This window comes from Bufo gargarizans, chromosome 3 (genome assembly GCF_014858855.1).
Source record: "Bufo gargarizans isolate SCDJY-AF-19 chromosome 3, ASM1485885v1, whole genome shotgun sequence".
NCBI lineage: Eukaryota > Metazoa > Chordata > Amphibia > Anura > Bufonidae > Bufo > Bufo gargarizans.
In genome coordinates, this window is record NC_058082.1 from 458,102,710 (window position 1) to 458,121,700 (window position 18,991).

The 18,991-nt window shown below is 42.8% G+C and overlaps 1 protein-coding gene across 4 annotated transcripts in view; it reads left to right on the forward strand.

Moving 5' to 3' along the window:
* Positions 1-18,991, forward strand: part of CASK (calcium/calmodulin dependent serine protein kinase) — a 279,746-nt gene that overhangs the window by 61,481 nt on the left and 199,274 nt on the right. For all 4 annotated transcript variants that reach the window (XM_044283603.1, XM_044283604.1, XM_044283605.1 and 1 more), the window contains exon 2: positions 6,767-6,879. In XM_044283603.1, coding sequence (XP_044139538.1) covers positions 6,767-6,879 — 113 coding nt within the window. The remainder of the gene's footprint in view (positions 1-6,766; positions 6,880-18,991) is intronic.

An 18,991-nucleotide genomic window follows, 5' to 3' on the forward strand; every position in this document is an offset into this window, starting at 1 on the left:
CACTTGGGGATTGATAGACAAACAGAAGACATACACAGAAAAAATAGAGCCATGTTAAGGACCAGGTCAAGGAGGGCCAATCTCGTGATATGGTGGGGCCAGACACACATGGGTCACTAAATGTATCCCTGTGATGTCCCTGTGTTATTCTCAGCCCGGAGATGATCCCTGATGGTGGGAACACTCCATCCCCGTGCCTAACCTAATTGTCCTTGGAAAGCCCTAATCTCAGAGAAAGACCCATATGGATGTCCGGGTCCTGAGATATCCGCTATACAAACAAGTAATGTCCTATCGGACAATCCAGAAAGATATCTGGATGAAAAAAGAGTCACAACTTAGACAGATGCCTACAAAGTGGCGCTCTGAAACAGGGTCTCGACGCGTTTCCCCTCAACTATATGGTTCATCAGGAGACCAGTAACATTATGATAGGTTATGATAAACACACAATGTATAGAAAATAAGTTGCCTTGTAGATCAAAAGGCAACTGGTTTTTCAAAACAGTGACCGCACCAGGACTTATCCAATATAAATGGTCAGACCAACCAAAATAAAGAAAAACCAAAATAACTGGGGCACCTCCATGCGGCACCGCACTGTCTGAATTAAAACAGAACAACTAACATCGCATAGAAGGACCATTGATAATGATAAGGTACTTATCCATTCTAGTCGATCTTCAGCAGGCAGTGAACAGCAGCATGGGCAAAAAAGATATGGCTCTAGGGAGCCATATCTTTTTTGCCCCCTGGAGCACCCCATGCTGCTGTTCACTGCCTGCTGAAGATCGACTAGAATGGATAAGTACCTTATCATGATCAATGGTCCTTCTATGCGATGTTAGTTGTTCTGTTTTAATTCAGACAGTGCGGTGCTGCATGGAGGTGCCCCAGTTATTTTGGTTTTTCTTTATTTTGGTTGGTCTGACCATTTATATGGATTAAGTCCTGATGCGGTCACTGTTTTGAAAAACCAGTTGCCTTTTGATCTACAAGGCAACTTATTTTCTATACATTGTGTGTTTATCATAACCTATCATAATGTTACTGGTCTCCTGATGAACCATATAGTTGAGGGGAAACGCGTCGAGACCCTGTTTCAGAGCGCCACTTTGTAGGCATCTGTATAAGTTGTGACTCTGTTTTTTCATCCAGATATCTTTCTGGATTGTCCGATAGGACATTACTTGTTTGTATAGCGGATATCTCAGGACCCGGACATCCATATGGGTCTTTCTCTGAGATTAGGGCTTTCCAAGGACAATTAGGTTAGGCACGGGGATGGAGTGTTCCCACCATCGGGGATCATCTCCGGGCTGAGAATATCACAGGGATACATTTAGTGACCTATGTGTGTCTGGCCCCACCATATCACGAGATTGGCCCTCCTTGAACTGGTCCTTAACATGGCTCTATTTTTTCTGTGTATGTCTTCTGTTTGTCTATCAATCCCCAAGTGAGGGATCATATATGTGTATCTTTTAGCTGATTTTTGATTAAAAGTTAAATTTTAGGTAGTTGACTTCTGTGATAGCCTTCTTTTTCAGGACCTCTGCAATTCGACTGGGCATGCTCTCAATCAACTTCTGGGCCAATTCCTGACTGATAGCAACCCATTCTTTCATAATCACTTCTTGGAGTTTGTCAGAATCAGTGGGTTTTTGTTTGTCCACCCACCTCTTGAGGATTGACCACGAGTTCTCAATGGGATTAAGATCTGGGGAGTTTCCAGGCCATGGACCCAAAATGTAAATTTTTTAGTCCCTGAGCCACTTAGTGATCACTATTGCCTTATGGCACGGTGCTCCATCGTGCTGGAAAATGCATTGTTCTTCACCAAACTGTTGTTTGATTGTTTGAAGAAGTTGCTGTCGGAGGGTGTTTTGGTACCATTCTTTATTCATGGCTGTTTTTTGGGACAAAATTGTTAGTGAGCCCACTCCCTTGAAAGAGAAGCAACCCCACACATGAATGGTCTCAGGATACTTTACTGTTGGCATGACACAGGACTGATAGTAGCGCTCACCTTTTCTTCTCCAGACAAGCCTTTTTCCTGATGCCCCAAACAATCGGAAAGAGGCTTCATCGGAGAATATGACTTTGCCCCAGTCCTCCTCAGCAGTCCATTCACCATATTTTCTGCAGAAGATCAATCTGTCCCTGATGTTGTTTTTTTTTGGAGAGAAGTGGCCTCTTTGCTGCCCTTCTTGACACCAGGCCATCTTCCAAAAGTTTTCGCCTCACACCTGCCTGCTGCCATTCCTGAGCAAGCTCTGCACTGGTGGCACTCTGATCCCGCAGCTGAATCCTCTTTAGGAGACGATCCTGGCGCTTGCTGGACTTTCTTGGACGCCCTGAAGCCTTCTTAACAAGAATTGAACCTCTTTCCTTGAAGTTCTTGATGATCCTATAAATTGTTGATTGAGGTGCAATCTTAGTAGCCGCAATATCCTTGCCTGTAAAGCCATTTTTATGCAACTCAATGATGGCTGCAAGCGTTTCTTTGCAGGTCACCATGGTTAACAATGGAAGAACAATGATTTCAAGCATCACCCTCCTTTTAACAGGTCAAGTCTGCCATTTTAACCCAATCACCCTGACATAATGATCTCCAGCCTTGTGCTCGTCAACATTCTCACCTGAGTTAACAAGACGATTACTGAAATGATCTAAGTAGGTCTTTTAATGACTGCAATGAAATGCAGTGGAAAGTTTTTTGGGGGATTATGTTAATTTTCATGGCAAAGAAGGACTATGCAATTCATCTGATCATTCTTCATAACATTCTGGAGTATATGCAAATTGCTATTATAAAAACTTTAAGCAGCAACTTTTCCAATTTCCAATATTTATGTAATTCTCAAAACTTTTGGCCATGACTGTACAATGCAATCATAAAACAATCATTTTTAAATCTTATTTAAAAAACAGGCATAAGTGTGTGTAGGCCAAGATTAGTCAGTTATTTCCATCAGTTAGTGTGAGGGCTGCACAATGTGAATGGACCCTATTTTTTATTTTTCCTGTGTGTGACCTTCTGGTTTTAACCAAATAACTGAAGTGTGAACTCAGTGGAGCTCTATTTTCGTTTACCTTGGCTGCTCCATTTATAAGCAGGAGAGCACGGTCTAGAAATCAGTGGCTGTGTTCGGTGCATGACTGGATAAGCAGAACTCTATTCCTGTTAGCATACTGCAGCAACGCCTATACTTTCCCTTTCACAAATACAATCAAGATCTACATTAATTTAGAGGGGTTTTCCAGCACTTGAATAGTTGTGACCTATCCTCAGGATAGGTCATTAATATGAGATTCGTTATAGTCTGGCACCACAATGATCAGCTGTTTCAGGCTGCTGCTTGAGCCGGAAACTATATGGAGCTGGAAGCAGATAACTTTGTACCCGGTGTAGTGTTCGTGCGGGAGTATTAATGCTCTGCTTCCATTCAAGTGAATAGGAGCTGGGCTGCAGTACACCGGCAGAAACTACACAGTGTTCGGAGCGTTCTGCTTGCACTGCATGCATTGTATAATATCCGGCCCTGCTACAGCCTGAAACAGTTGAATGGTGGTGGTGCCAGGTGACGGACACCTACTGATCTAAAATTGATGACCTAGCCTGGAGAACCTCTTTAATGATTGGGGAAGGGAAGCAGTGGAGGGGAATGCGGTTTCCTTCTCTTGCTCTTCAAATGCTAGCGCACAGGAAGCTATCAATTCTGGTAAAAGATGAATGGTAGAACATTGAATCAGCTCACTAAAATAAATGGGTAAAGTTTAGTGAACGGGAGGGATTGCCTTCAGAGCTGATACTAAAATACAGATGTAAAGTTTACAGAAAGGGAAGCGTCGCTAATAGAACTGATATTGTTATTTTATACTTTTTATAGAATTCAGGTTTAAGCTTTAGGTTTGATAAGATTAGTCTTGTTTTGCTTCTGTTGAATTCTTAACTTTTTTTGGACGTGATGGTCAATAATCTTGAAAATGTTTAAAAAAAAGAATAAAAAAATGTGGGGCTACACAGAAATCATGTGGTAGCAGGTTCTGTATGTCTGGAAATAAGGTGATGGTGGGCCTTCAACTTCTATCCCGCCAACTGTCATATTTGAATATGCTACATTGGGAGACCTCAGTGTTCCGGGAGCGGCGACTAAACCTAGACAGACATGCTCCTTGGGGTTTTGTTAAATTTCACAAAAATCATCTTTAGTGCAAATGATTAAAATGCCGTTATTTGCATGAACGATGTTTCTCTTGGGCCATGTTGACACCTAATTAGTGGCCATACATTGGCGTACATCTCCTTTTGGTCGTACTTATTATTTTACTCAATGTATATAGTGCTGACATATTCCTAGTTATAGACTTAATCCTTTCTTGCTGTCTCCAGTGGAGCTTACAAGCTAATGGAGTCATTTATTAAGACCAACATTTTAGATGCCAGTCTTAGAGGACCTTTTCATAATTTTTTTTTTCATTTTTTTATTAAGTTTAATTAAATACCTTTTGTTTGCTGGGTACCCCTGGCTGAAGCTGCCACCCTGCCTGTTGTTTTTTTTTTTTTTTTTTTTTTTTTTTATATACAGGTCTCTTCTAAAAAAATTAGCATATTGTGATAAAGTTCATTATTTTCTGTAATGTACTGATAAACATTAGACTTTCATATATTTTAGATTCATTACACACAACTGAAGTAGTTCAAGCCTTTTAATGTTTTAATATTGATGATTTTGGCATACAGCTCATGAAAACCCAAAATTCCTATCGAAAAAAATTAGCATATCATGAAAAGGTTCTCTAAACGAGCTATTAACCTTATCATCTGAATCAACTAATTAACTCTAAACACCTGCAAAAGATTCCTGAGGCTTTTAAAAACTCCCAGCCTGGTTCATTACTCAAAACCGCAATCATGGGTAAGACTGCCGACCTGACTGCTGTCCAGAAGGCCATCATTGACACCCGCAAGCAAGAGGGTAAGACACAGACATTTCTGAACGAATAGGCTGTTCCCAGAGTGCTGTATCAAGGCACCTCAGTGGGAAGTCTGTGGGAAGGAAAAAGTGTGGCAGAAAACACTGCACAACGAGAAGAGGTGACCGGACCCTGAGGAAGATTGTGGAGATGGAGCGATTCCAGACCTTGGGGGACCTGCGGAAGCAGTGGACTGAGTCTGGAGTAGAAACATCCAGAGCCACCGTGTACAGGCGTGTGCAGGAAATGGGCTACAGGTGCCGCATTCCCCAGGTCAAGCCACTTTTGAACCAGAAACAGCGTCAGAAGCGCCTGACCTGGGCTACAGAGAAGCAGCACTGGACTGTCGCTCAGTGGTCCAAAGTACTTTTTTCGGATGAAAGCAAATTTTGCATGTCATTCGGAAATCAAGGTGCCAGAGTCTGGAGGAAGACTGGGGAGAGGGAAATGCCAAAATGCCTGAAGTCCAGTGTCAAGTACCCACAGTCAGTGATGGTCTGGGGTGCCATGTCAGCTGCTGGTGTTGGTCCACTGTGTTTTATCAAGGGCAGGGTCAATGCAGCTAGCTATCAGGAGATTTTGGAGCACTTCATGCTTCCATCTGCTGAAAAGCTTTATGGAGATGAAGATGTCATTTTTCAGCACGACCTGGCACCTGCTCACAGTGCCAAAGCCACTGGTAAATGGTTTACTGACCATGGTATTACTGTGCTCAATTGGCCTGCCAACTCTGCTGACCTGAACCCCATAGAGAATCTGTGGGATATTGGGAAGAGAAAGTTGAGAGACGCAAGACCCAACACTCTGGATGAGCTTAAGGCCGCTATCGAAGCATCCTGGGCCTCCATAACACCTCAGCAGTGCCACAGGCTGATTGCCTCCATGCCACGCCGCATTGAAGCAGTCATTTCTGCAAAAGGATTCCCGACCAAGTATTGAGTGCATAACTGAACATAATTATTTGAAGGTTGACTTTTTTTGTATTAAAAACACTTTTCTTTTATTGGTCGGATGACATTTTTTGAGATAGGAATTTTGGGTTTTCATGAGCTGTATGCCAAAATCATCAATATTAAAACAATAAAAGGCTTGAACTACTTCAGTTGTGTGTAATGAATCTAAAATATATGAAAGTCTAATGTTTATCAGTACATTGCAGAAAATAATGAACTTTATCACAATATGCTAATTTTTTTTAGAAGGACCTGTGTGTGTGTGTGTATGTATGTGTATGTATGTATATATAGATATATAGATATAGATAGAGAGATATATATATATATATATATAATATCGCTCCTACGCTGTGCCCCCCTGCTGTTTTCCCGCCTAGTATTTTAATGCATTGGTACAGGGAGGAGGAGATGCCAGGGTTTCTCAATGGGCCTCTCCCTGGCTGTGCCATGATCCAGTCACAGCCAGGGAGAAGGTGAGCTTTTTTTTTTCTCCCTGACTGTGACGCCCTCCACTGTGGTTGGATCGTGGCACAGCCATATATTTTATATTCACACATACAATGGTTCTTTAGATTCCAACAACTTCTTGGGGTGTGCGTTTTTTTTTTTTTTTTGGTGTCTCCACCCCCCCCCCCCCCCCCCAAATTTGTGTATAATATACACTGCACAGCTTGGTCTTTGCTAAGGGTCACATTGTAGTGCTGTAAGTTTTACCTGTGCATATGCTAAACATGTTGCCATCACATGTGAACATAGCCTAAGGTCGCTATGTAATGGTGTGTGCAGGAGCCGTGTACATTTCCCTGTTAACCATTGATTTCTCTCTTTAGGGGCCCATTCAGCGTTGTCCGAAGATGTATCAACAGAGAAACTGGACAGCAGTTTGCTGTGAAAATTGTCGATGTCGCAAAGTTTACATCAAGTCCAGGATTAAGCACAGAAGGTAAGTTTTTTTTTCATGTTCCTAATGATTCCAATTTTTGGAGTGGACCATAAAATTAAAATAACTGGTAAGCTACTATTGAATGGTGGAGCAGAGGGGATTATCTGAGTGGCAGAGCAGATAACCATGCCATACATTACGTGTGAGAAGCTGGCCATACACATTAGATGGCTGTCAGCCAAACGCTTATTCTGCCAACATCTATCTCTCTCCCGACGCTCCTATACATAGGTATTCTCTTCTTGGCAGAGTGTGCCCATGTAATGAATGGGAGAGCAAAGAACCGGCCACCAGATTCTTATCTCCCTTGTCAGCTGGAAATTCACCATACACATAAAATGGTCGACCACTCCTGTCAAAATCAGCGGGTCAGTCGATACCCATCTACTTTATATGGCACCAGCAGTTTGTATAAATGCAAATTCCATTTATTTTGAGTGCTCCTATACATGTGAGGCATATAGAGCTTTGAAGAGCTACCACAGGCCCAGGGCGATGGTTTGGACAGCAGTGCCAGGATTGCAGAAATGCCCCCATAAAGCTTTCAGTATACATTAGATTCATATTGGCATAGTATGAGTATGGGGGTGTCCCGACATCCTGCTGGCGTCAGATGTTGGCAGGAAAGTAGGATCATGTAAGCTGGCCAAACTATAACAGTGGGTGGAAAAAGCAAATGCTAACATTTTTGGAAGTTTTCCTGTTCAGTATTTACGTGAGTAATGAGTCAAACACTGGGCATCCTACATTAGTAAAAGGGTTATGCTAATATCTGGGGCAGTGATGGAGTTAATATCAGTTTCCCAAAATATCTAAGAGATTGGGCTAATGGTTACATAGCTGCCAGTTGTAGAGGCTATGTGATTGGCTGGTGGGGAGGACGCAACGTCTATAATCGGATAGTTTACAGGTTAAAACAGATCTGATCAAAAACCGGATGGCACGGACAGGAGCTACAAGTTATGCCAGTTTCTTGTGTAATTTATAGTAAATCTGGTGGGTCATGCTAAGCCCCGCCACATTTCTCACCACTTTTTAAAAAGTGGTGAGAACCTCTAAAAGTTGCATTCCCCCATGGTTTTTATGCTTTTTTCCTCTGGGTCCCTATGCAGCTGTGGCACATGCTATGTATCTCTATTATAATGAATGCAGGAAGTTTTCAGACACCTGAACTGAACTATGTTAACAGTGTCACAGTCTCGTGTTGTCAGTAATTGCATTAAAGTATTAAAACTGAAGAAGCAGCCTTGTAGAGGATATTAGACATGGCTTGGTAATAATTTCTCTTCTTTGTATCCATTCCCATGGGTAGGTAATGGAAGAATTTAGGCTTGGTCCCAGCGTGCAGCCCAGAGGAGCTAATGTCAGAACCGTGCTCTGTAATCTTTCTAGGCAGGCATGCCAATAGACCCTTGAAATAGTTGTGAGAATAATTAAACCCGTAAGCGCGCCACTCTTCTACGCTAATTCAAGTAGTGACATAGAATGCCGCTTTTACGTTGTTGTTAATGTTAAGAACTCTCTCTCCAGATCTCAGATTACTCAATGTCGTCAGATGCTTCTAATTCTGACCAGACTTGCCAACCATTACACAGGGCAATTTTTCATAGGATCTTGAGACATAGAGCAGGGGCCAGCGACCTTCGCCACTCAAGTATGAAACCACAACACCCAGCATGCTCCATTCGCTATTATTGGAGTTCTGAGAACAACATTTTGTGGACCGCACATCACCGACACTTAATAGAAAATGCCTATTCTTGTCCGCAATTGCAGACAAGAATAGGACATATTCTATTTTTGGGGGGGGGGATCGGAATTGCAGATCCGCAATTCCGGATCTGTGCAGCCCCATAGAAATGAATGGGTCCACAATTCCGTTCCGCAAAATGCGGAACAAATTGTGGCCGTGTAAATGGACCCTTATCCCCATATATTCTGAATGGAGAGCAATCCGTTCAGGAAGCATCAGGATGTCTTCAGTTCAGTCTTTTTGACTGATCAGGCAAAAGATAAAAAATCAGTTGCCGGAATGCGGGATCCGGCATTAATTTACATTGACATGTATTAGTACTGAATCTGGTATTAAGAAACACCTGAAAACTGTGAAAAAAAAATACAAGATGGATCCGTCTATCCGCATGACAAGCTGAGAGACTGATCTGTTCTTGCAATGCATTTGTGAGACAGATCTGTATCCGGATCAGTCTCACAAATGCTTTCAGTCACATCCAGATCGGCAGATCCGTAAGGCAGTTCAGACGATGGAATTGCTTGCTGGATTACACTGCCGCAAGTGTGAAAGTACCCTTAGTATGCATGTTCGGGGTTGTAGTTTTAAAACAGCTGGAGTTGTGAAGGTTTCTGACCTCTGCCGTAGAGCTAATAATACATTTTCAGTGTTTCTTAATAGTTGGTGGATTTTGCTGTTGTCAGTTTTGGGAGACATCTGAATAATTGATGGGGGCCCCAGCTAAGTTATGGTCAGACCACTTCCAATCAGACTAATGGCATGCCAATTCTGAAAAGTTAAAAAAGAAAACATTTTTGGAGTAGTTAAAAAAGGTAATGACTGAATTTTAAAGGGCATCTGTCAGCAGATCTGTACATATGAAACTGGCTGACCTGTTACATGTGCGCTTGGCAGCTGAAGACATCTGTGTTGGTCCCATGTTCATGTGTCCACATTGCTGAGAAAACTGATATTTTAATAGATTCAAGTGAGCGTCTGGGAGCAACGGGAGCATTGCCGTTTACATCTAGAGGCTCCGCTTTTTCTGCAGCTTCCGTGCCCTGTGTACTTTGAGAAGGCCAGGCATGATTAAGATTTCACGAACTGGCACAAAGTGGAGAGGGCACTGCTGTTGCAGAGAGCAGAGCCTCTAGTTGTTACTGCAACACCCCCATTGCTCCTTGAGGCTCATTTGCATATATTAAAACCAAATTTTTCTCAGTAATATGGGCACATAGGAACATTGGACCAACACAGATGCCTTTTGCTGCCAACCGTACATGCCGTACATTTGTCAGGTACAAATCTGCTGACAGGTATCCTTTAACCCTTTTCCGACATCCGTCATACACGTATGGCGCATCTGGAAGTGACTTCCTGACAGCTGTCATACAGGTACGGCGCGATGATTGGGCTGGTGCAGGAGCTGCGGCAGGGGTCTGGCTGTTACTGACAGCCGTGCCCCTGCTGTATGCGTCGGCATCAGTGAATACACTGATGCCAGCACTTTAACCCTTTGTATGCCACAGTCGGCGCTTACCGTGGCCTGTACAGGGTTTGCGGAGGGAGGGGCTCCCTCCTCATCGGGTTGCGGTGACCGGGACCCAAAATGGGGTCACTTTTTGGGGGATTCTACTGTGGGCGTAGCTTAGTGTGGATTCAAATGTAACATGGAGCCCAAAAACCATTCCAGGAAAAAAAAAAACTCTCCAAAAACCATATGGCACTCCTTTTCTTCTGAGCCCTGCCGTGTGCCCATAGAGCAGAGTACGACCACACATGGGGTGTTTCTGTAAACTGCAGAATCAGGATAATTAAATATTGAGGATTGTGGCTGTTAGTCCTTTCTGCCTTACATGTAAAATCTGCACAAAAAAGTGAAACTTTGAGATTTCGCCTCCATTTTCCTTTAAATCTTGTGAAACTTATAAAGGGTTAACGACATTTGTAAAAATCTATTTTAAATAACTTGAGTGGTGTAGTTATAAAATTAGATCATTTATGGGTGGTTTTTACTACGTAAGCCCCACAAGGTTACTTCAAAACTCAATTGGTCCTTAAAGTGGATTTTGGAAATTTCCTTAAATATGTGAACATTTGCTTCTAAAAATCAAATCCTAACATCCTAAAAAAGACTTTCATGAAATGATGCAAACATAAAGTAGACACATGGGGAATATTAAATAATAACCAATTTGAGGTGTCTCCATTCAGCACAGAAATTCAAATTTAGAAAATGGTTAATTTTTCCACATTTTTGGTTTAATTTTGGGATTTTTTTAAAATAAAGGTAAAACATATCGACTCAAATTCACCTTTAACATATAAAGTACAATGTGTTATGAGAACATTTTCAAAATTGTTTGGATAAGTAAAAACATTCCAAAGAAAGATTGGGAAAAATAGATCTGGAAGGTAAAAAAAGGCTGTGTCCTGAAGGGGTTAAAGAGTGTGTTACCACTAGAGATGAGTGAATTTCATATTTTGAAATTCGTTCACGCTTCGTTTACTGGTGAAAAGCTGAATTGTGTTATGGATTTAGTTACCACGGACCATAATGCAATTCTATGACGGAATGCATTTTAGAGGCATTCCGTTATAATAGAAGTCTATGGGCTGCTAAACGGATCCGTCCTATTTCCGTTATGCTCGGGAGTCCTCTCCTGCATAATGGAAATGGGACGGATCTGTTTTGCAGCCTATAGACTTCTGTTATGATGGAATGAATAACTGCCTCTAAAGGCATTCCGTCATAGAATTGCGTTCTGGTCCATGGTAACGAAATCCATAACGCAATTCACCTTTTACCAGTAAACAAATCATAACCTGAAATTCGCTAATCTCTAGTTACCGCCAGCAGCCATGCGTTCACCCAGAGTCAAATGTCACTAACATTACAAATGATGTCTGTGAGTCTGTCATCACATTTTGACATTATAGACCGCTTACATAGCACTGTAGCATAACTGTAGATGATTGAAATGGTACCTTTTGTTGTTTTCTTGTGAAGTTCACCCGAGGCAAAAAACAGACTTATTCGTATGTAAATGAGGGCTCGCAAGTGCCCAGGGGGCAGTGTTCACTTCGTTGGAGCCGAGGCTGCTCTGCCTCTTTTGCATATCCCTGCCCCAGCCTCTGCCCGCTCTTCTCTTCCCTTGCATCCTCCCTCTCTCCCAGCTCTGATCTCTAAATTATCGGTGGACTGCCAAAATAAGCCAAGTCCTTAATGAGCTAAAGTTCAGAGATCAGTGTATAAAATACTTGTTTTATCACTTACATGTCTAATAAATATATATATAGGCACTCTGTCATTTTAAAGAGTAGCTCATCCAATTCCCTCTAACTTTACAAATATTGTCCTTATTTGATAGGAACATGGGTCCTTTTGCCACCATTCTAAAAAGGATCAGCTTGTACCTCATTTTTGCATTAATCTCGGTAAAAGCGTTAATGTCAGCTCTTACTCATCTCGAATTCCAGCACCTGCGCCGAGCCCTTCTGTATTTGGCGCAGTGACGGACCGCACTGAAGATGCCGGCGCAGGGAGCGGTCCGACAGTCACTGTGCCTGCACCGAATACAGAAGCGCAGGTGCTGGAATTCGAGATGGAGCGAGGTTGGCTGTCAATCAAGAGGAGCGGGGCGGGCTGGAGAGACGCGGTGAGCGGCAGAAATGGTGAGTAGACGGAGCCACTAGGTGCTGAAAAGACGCCCCCATAGCACCTAGAGGCTCATTAGCATATCAATAAAGGTATGTTTTTAAGCTTAACGGCAGCAGACAAAGCTGATACAAGAGCACTGTTGGGTAGTGCAGACACTAGCAGATCGCCAGTGTCAGTCAGCTAAAAATCTCAAAATCTAGTGGTAGAAACACTTTAATATCTGATCTTCTTTACCTATTAAATTGAGCCATATGGGATTTATCATGTAATTTTTACGCTTCCCTTTCAAATTCTCAACTTTCAAACCCACCTTTACCAGTACTTGGGAGTGATCTGAGATGCATCTCGGTTCATACAAGACCTAAATTTTTTTTTTTTTTTGTTAACTGATTACCAAATATCAAGTCTATTGACAAAGAATCGTTTCTCTTACTATAACATGAGTGCTGTTTTACTTCTGGATTCTGAATCCTCGATATGTCCCACCACCCAAATTCTTGCATTCGTTTTTTCAGCGGAGTATCTATCTGATGCTTGATGTTTTTATTATGTAAATTGTTAAATGTATTATTATTGTTTTTTGTATTTTATTAGATTCAATAAAAATAATAATAATAAAAAACGGTTACTGCTGACACCTGCTGCCGATGGCATGGGCTCTGCATTTACAGTATAGTTTTGCATGACCTAGGGTGAGTTCACACTTCAGTTATTTGATCAGTTATTTCCACCAATTTTTGTGAGCCAAAACCAGTAGTAAAGCCTACTCATAGATAAGGTATAATGGAAAGATCTGCTCCTGTTCTGTGTTTTTGACCAGCGCCTGGTTTTGGCTCACAATAACTGATGGAAATAATCAAAGTGTGAACACAGCTTTACCAATCGCTGTGAATGTCCAGGTGCTGATTTTGTAGAGTTCACATTAGAGTTCATAATCATCACAGACAGGATAACAATTCTCTTACAGCTGGATACAGATAACACAGCATCCACCAATGGCAATAAGTGATTACAGCCAAACACCTCCCCATGCACAATGACCATTGCAAGATGACTGTCCCTATAATCCTATACAGAAACGGAATAAAAAGATAAAAACCGGTTAGACGAAAAAAACTATCCATCGTCTATACATTTTCCTATTCCTGTATTATATAATACCTATGGAAGGTTTTGGATGCATTTTGTGCTACCTCTCAGCCACATTACTTACAGTTGCTGTAGTGAGCAGATTGTCAGTCTCGGGTCATAAGTACCTGCAGGCAAAATGCAAACAATGCGCAAGAACATTAGGTAACAGACATCCTGTAGTCGGTGCTTGTATAGAGAATAACAATGCAAAAACCTACTTAAATCCAGCTTTATGTGCCTGAGCGATGTGTGACTGCTACAGGCTGCCACTTTGTTTGGAACAGAGTGACTGTGGAGCACTTTCTCCTCAGCAGGATCCTCTGATCTATCTCCTATATGTGCAGAGCCATCACTGTCACTGTAATAAGAATGAGATTTATAAGGGCGAGAAGCAGTGAATCCAGAGGAAAAAAAAGCAGTCTGGTTTTAGAGCTGCACCTATACAAGCAGACAAACAACACGCGTTTGTAAGCATTCACATGTTTGATTTCAAGTGAGTGTTTCTATTAAGTGTTTGACTTTAGATTACGTGACTTCAGATTCAGGGAATTTAGGAGGGTACTACAGTAAGTTAGATTCTTATCACTGCACTATATTGTATTTTTCTCTTTTCTTGCGTAATCCCCATTTAGTATGTGTTCCATTGACTGTCCAGTCCATTGCACATCTTTGTGTCTCTAAGGTTGGCCACCCCTGCCTTATGGAAATAAAAGGTTAAGTAACAAGAAAAAATGTGGATAAAAAAACTCTAAGGAAAGCAATAAATGACAAAAAGAAAGCACTTAAATCACTGAAATGGGAGGGTAGCGAGGAGGCACTGAAAAAACTTAGGAAAAAAAATAGAATATGTAAAAAAAAAAAAAAACTAATGAAAGCAGCCAAACTAGAGACGGAGAGATTAATTGCCAAAGGGCATTAAAAGTGCCCTGTCTGACCCAGGAAGACGTATAGTGGCGTCTTAAAAAGATTAAAATAGACAAATCGCCAGGACCAGATGGCATACACCCCCGTAACCTAAGAGAATTAAGTAATGTCATATCCAGACCCTTATTTCTGATATTTAAGGACTCTATACTGACAGGGAGTTTGCCACAGGATTGGCGCATAACAAATCTGGTGCCATTTGTCAGACTAATCCTGATCCGTATGACAAATGCATTGACATACCGGATCCGTCTCTCCAGTGTCATCCGGAAAAATGGATCCGGAATTTATTTATTTTTCAGATATTTTTATTTTATTTTTTATGCGGTTGCGGTCTGAGCATGCGCAGACCTCAGTGCTGGATTCGTTTTGCCGGAACACTCGGGGCCGGATCCGGCATTAATGCATGTCAATAGGAAGAAATGGGCATTCCGGCAAGTGTTCTAGAAATTTGGACAGAGATAAAACCGCAACATGCTGCGGTATTATCTCCGTCCTGAAAAGTCAAAAAGACTGAACTGAAGACATCCTGATGCATCCTGAATGGATTGCTCTCCATTCAGAATGCATTAGGATAAAACTGATCCGTTCTTTTCCGGTATTGAGCCCCTAGGATGGAACTAAATGCTGGGAAAAGAATAACGCTAGTGTGAAAGTACCCTTTGTAATTTAGAGATCAAGTTTATTAGATGACCGGCACAAAGTGAAAGTACCAGTCACACAGCTAGAAATACTGTTAATACTTTGTGGCAGAACAGCTAAATATTTGCCTAAAGGCCAATTGAAAAAAGGATTTTTAGCCAAAAATGAGTAACATGCAATCGTAAAAAAAATTGCCTCCAAAGGTGTACATGGCATTTAAAGACAGAGCTTTTCATTGGGCTTCACGGTTCCACCCTCTGATGAGTGACAGCTGTATTGGTCTTCTGGTTAGATACTACAGCTGTCACTCCGAGGAGAGGATCTGTGAAGCATCCGAATGTTCAGAGCACTTCATGGTGAAGCTCCATATCCTGGGCACTTGTAGGAGCAGAAATCTGGCAAAAATGAAAGTGCATATATACACTACTCTTGATAATGAAAGCTCCACAAAAGGTAGATTTGTCCTGTTCTCCCTGACCTATACCTAACACTGTAAGCAGTTTTGCATGCTCAAAACTGCTGACAGATTCCCACTTATTGGCATGTAAATCACATGTAATGGTAGGACAACCCTTTGAAAGCTAGTGGAAACAACATAGGTATCCTGTTATAAAAGGTACCTTAGCGAAAAAAATATACCTTTTACCCCTCACCCACGACAGCACCGCTAGAGAGGATGCATCCGCCCCCAAAGACAGGAAACCTGTGGCACAAAAAGGCAGAGTCCTCTCTGCCCTCAGTATGGTTTCCTGTCTTTAAGGGGAAGCCTGTGGTTCGTCCTTTTCCCCCTAGGCTGCCCTGTTACCTGCGGCTCCCGTTTTATGCGGCACGCTGTGCGCCGTGGGGCTTGCAGAGGCGTGATGGCTCGGCGTTTCCTGAGGAAAATAAACCGTCAGTTGAAATGCAGAATGTAAAAGTAAAATCCCCATTAAAAGTGCCCTGTCTAACCCAGGAAGACGTACAGCGGTGTCTTAAAAAGATTAAAATAGACAAATCGTCAGGACCAGATGGCATACACCCCCGTAACCTAAGAGAATTAAGTAATGTCATATCCAGACCTTTATTTCTGATATTTAAGGACTCTATACTGATAGGGAGTGTTCCACAGGATTGGCGCATATCAAATCTGGTGCCAATATTCAAAAAGGGTCCAAAAACAGAGCCCAAAAACTATAGGCTGATGTTTTACATCTGTCGTGGGTAAACTGTTTGAAGGTTTTCTAAGAGATGCTATCTTGGAGTACCTCAATAAAAATAAGCAAATAACGCCATATCAGCTTGGTTTAATTAGGGCTCGGTCATGACAAACTAATTTAATCAGTTTCTATGAGGAGTTAAGTTCTAGACTTGACAGCGGCGAATCAGTGGATGTCGTATATCTGGACTTCTCCAAAGCATTTGACACTGTACCACCTAAAATGTTAGTATATAAAATCAAAATGCTTGGACTGGGAGAAAATGTCTGTGTGTGGGTAAGTAACTGGCTCAGTAATAGAACACAGAGGGTAGTTATTAATGGTACACACTCAGATTGGGTCACTGTCACTAGTGGAGTACCTCAGGGGTCAGTACTGGGCCCTATCCTTTTCAATAGATTTATTAATGATCTTGTAGAAGGCTTTCACAGTAAAATATACATTTTTGCAGATGACACTAAACTGTGTAAAGTACACTGACCAAAACTAGAAACACAACACTTTCGGTTTTGCTCTCATTTTGCATGAGCTGAACTCAAAGATCTGGAACATTTTCTACATACACAAAAGACCCATTACTCTCAAATATTGTTCTCAAATCTGTCTAAACTGTGTTAGTGAGCACTTCTTTTGCCGAGATAATCCATCCCACCTCACAGATGGGGCATATCAAGGTGCTGATTAGACAGCATGAATATTGCACAGGTGTGTCTTAGACTTCCCACAATAAAAGACCACTCTGAAATGTGCAGTTTGATCACACAGCACAATGCCACAGATGTCGCAATGTTTGAGGGATCGTGCAATTGGCATGATGACTGCAGGAATGTCTACCAGAACTGTTTCCCGTGCAAAGAATGTTCCTTTCCCCAGTCGTCTCCATGACACCACATGCTGAGATTGACTCCCTCCTGATTGGACAGGAAAAACACAGAGAGGTTAAAACCCCCACCCCCTCCTCACATCACCAGTGTTTTTCCTATCCCATCAGGATAAGGAAGCAGGAGAGGTGCACGGAGCTCGTTGGGCTCACCTGGAGTATCGTTTCATCCACAGGCCGAGGTCGGATCTGCAGTGCAGCTCTCCCTCCTCTGTTCGGTCAGGCCTGGGCTCGGGCACACAAGTAGTGCCCCTGCGAAGATTCCCTCTGCGGCGGTCCAGGAGGGCTTCATGCAGAGGGAAGGAAGACGCGGCGGATCGGCGCTGAGATGCGTCCCTTCCGGCTGGCAGGCGGGTGACGTCAGACGCTAGGGGGCGGAGCAAGAACGCGCTGACGTCATCCACATGCGCCACAGGTCCTGAAGCGAGGGAACACCATAAAAACGCACAGGACCTGGGTAATGGCGCCCTGCTTAAGCGTGGCTCATACTAGGAGCATTTTTTTGCGGTCGGGAGTCAAGATGAGCACCCCCCTCGCGCCGGGCTCTGGAACAGAGCCTGCATCAAACCCTGGGACAGTGAGTAACATGCTCTCAGGCATATGATTTGTATGGTGGGTTCAGTTTGCTCATCCTTTCCTCCCTTAACATTTTCAGGGAGAAAAGGATTCCACTTCGGCAGCCAAAAAAACAAAAAAATGTGGTATTTGCGGCAAGAGATTACCTAACACAGGATCCAAAGCCCTGTGTAAAGAATGTACAGCTAGTGTCATCAAGGCTGAGTCTTCTGGTTTAATTGAAGACATTAGAAAAGTGGTAAAAGAGGAGGTCCAGCTAGCCTTAGCTGCCAGAGAACCCACTCCCCCCAAAGTTGCTCCCACTCAGGATTCCCATAGTGTTAAATCACTCATCCTGGATTCCGACTCTGAGGGACTGGCGGTCTCGGACTCCGAATCGGTGCAAAAGCACCCAGGATCTTCAGACGAAGAGAGCGAATATAAGCGCTTCTTGTTCAATCCTGAAGATATTGAGGAACTTATCAGAGCCATCAGGGCCACCATTCAGATGGAGATGCCTAAAGCCCCTAAGTCTACCCAACAAGAAATATTTGGGGGTCTAGGGGAAAGAAAGAAGGCGGTTTTTCCGGTCCCTGATAGTGTACAAAAACTAATTCGATCAGAATGGGAAAAACCGGATAAAGGATCCTTTATCCCAAGGGGAATTAAGAGACGCTACCCCTTTAGCCAAGAGGATTGTACAGATTGGGAAACTATTCCAAAAGTGGACGCGCCTGTGGCCAAGGTAGCAAAACATACGGCCCTGCCGTTTGAGGACTCAGCATAGTTGAAAGATCCTCTAGACAGGAAAACGGAGAGTCTCTTGCGAAAGACCTGGGAGACTACGGCGGCCCTTCTCAAACCAGGCGTCGCCTCTACATGTGTGGCCAGAACACTGAACCTCTGGCTAGACCAGCTAGAGATACATCTGGTTAACAAAACGCCACGAGATCAAATTCCAGAGAGCTTGCCTCTACTAAAGATGGCAACCTCGTTCCTAGCAGACGCAGCAGCCGAATCGGTGAAACTATCTGCCCGTACAGCGGTTCTCTCAAATACTGCGAGAAGGGCATTATGGCTCAAAGCGTGGTCAGGAGACATCACATCTAAAAATAAATTGATCGCACTCCCCTTCCACGGTCAGTACGTCTTCGGTGAAGATTTGGACAAAATCCTAGACAACGCAACGAATAAAAAAAGGGGGTTTCCTGAGGAAAGATACAAACAAAAGAGACAGCCCTTTCGTGACCGATTTTTTTCAACCCGAAAATAAAAAAGATAAAGGGAAGACTGGGAGGTGGAGTTATGCGAAGGGAGGCAGAGGGAGAAGTTTCCTCTTCAACCCAAACCGGGCAGAGGCCTCCTCATCCAATAGCAAACAATGACGCTAT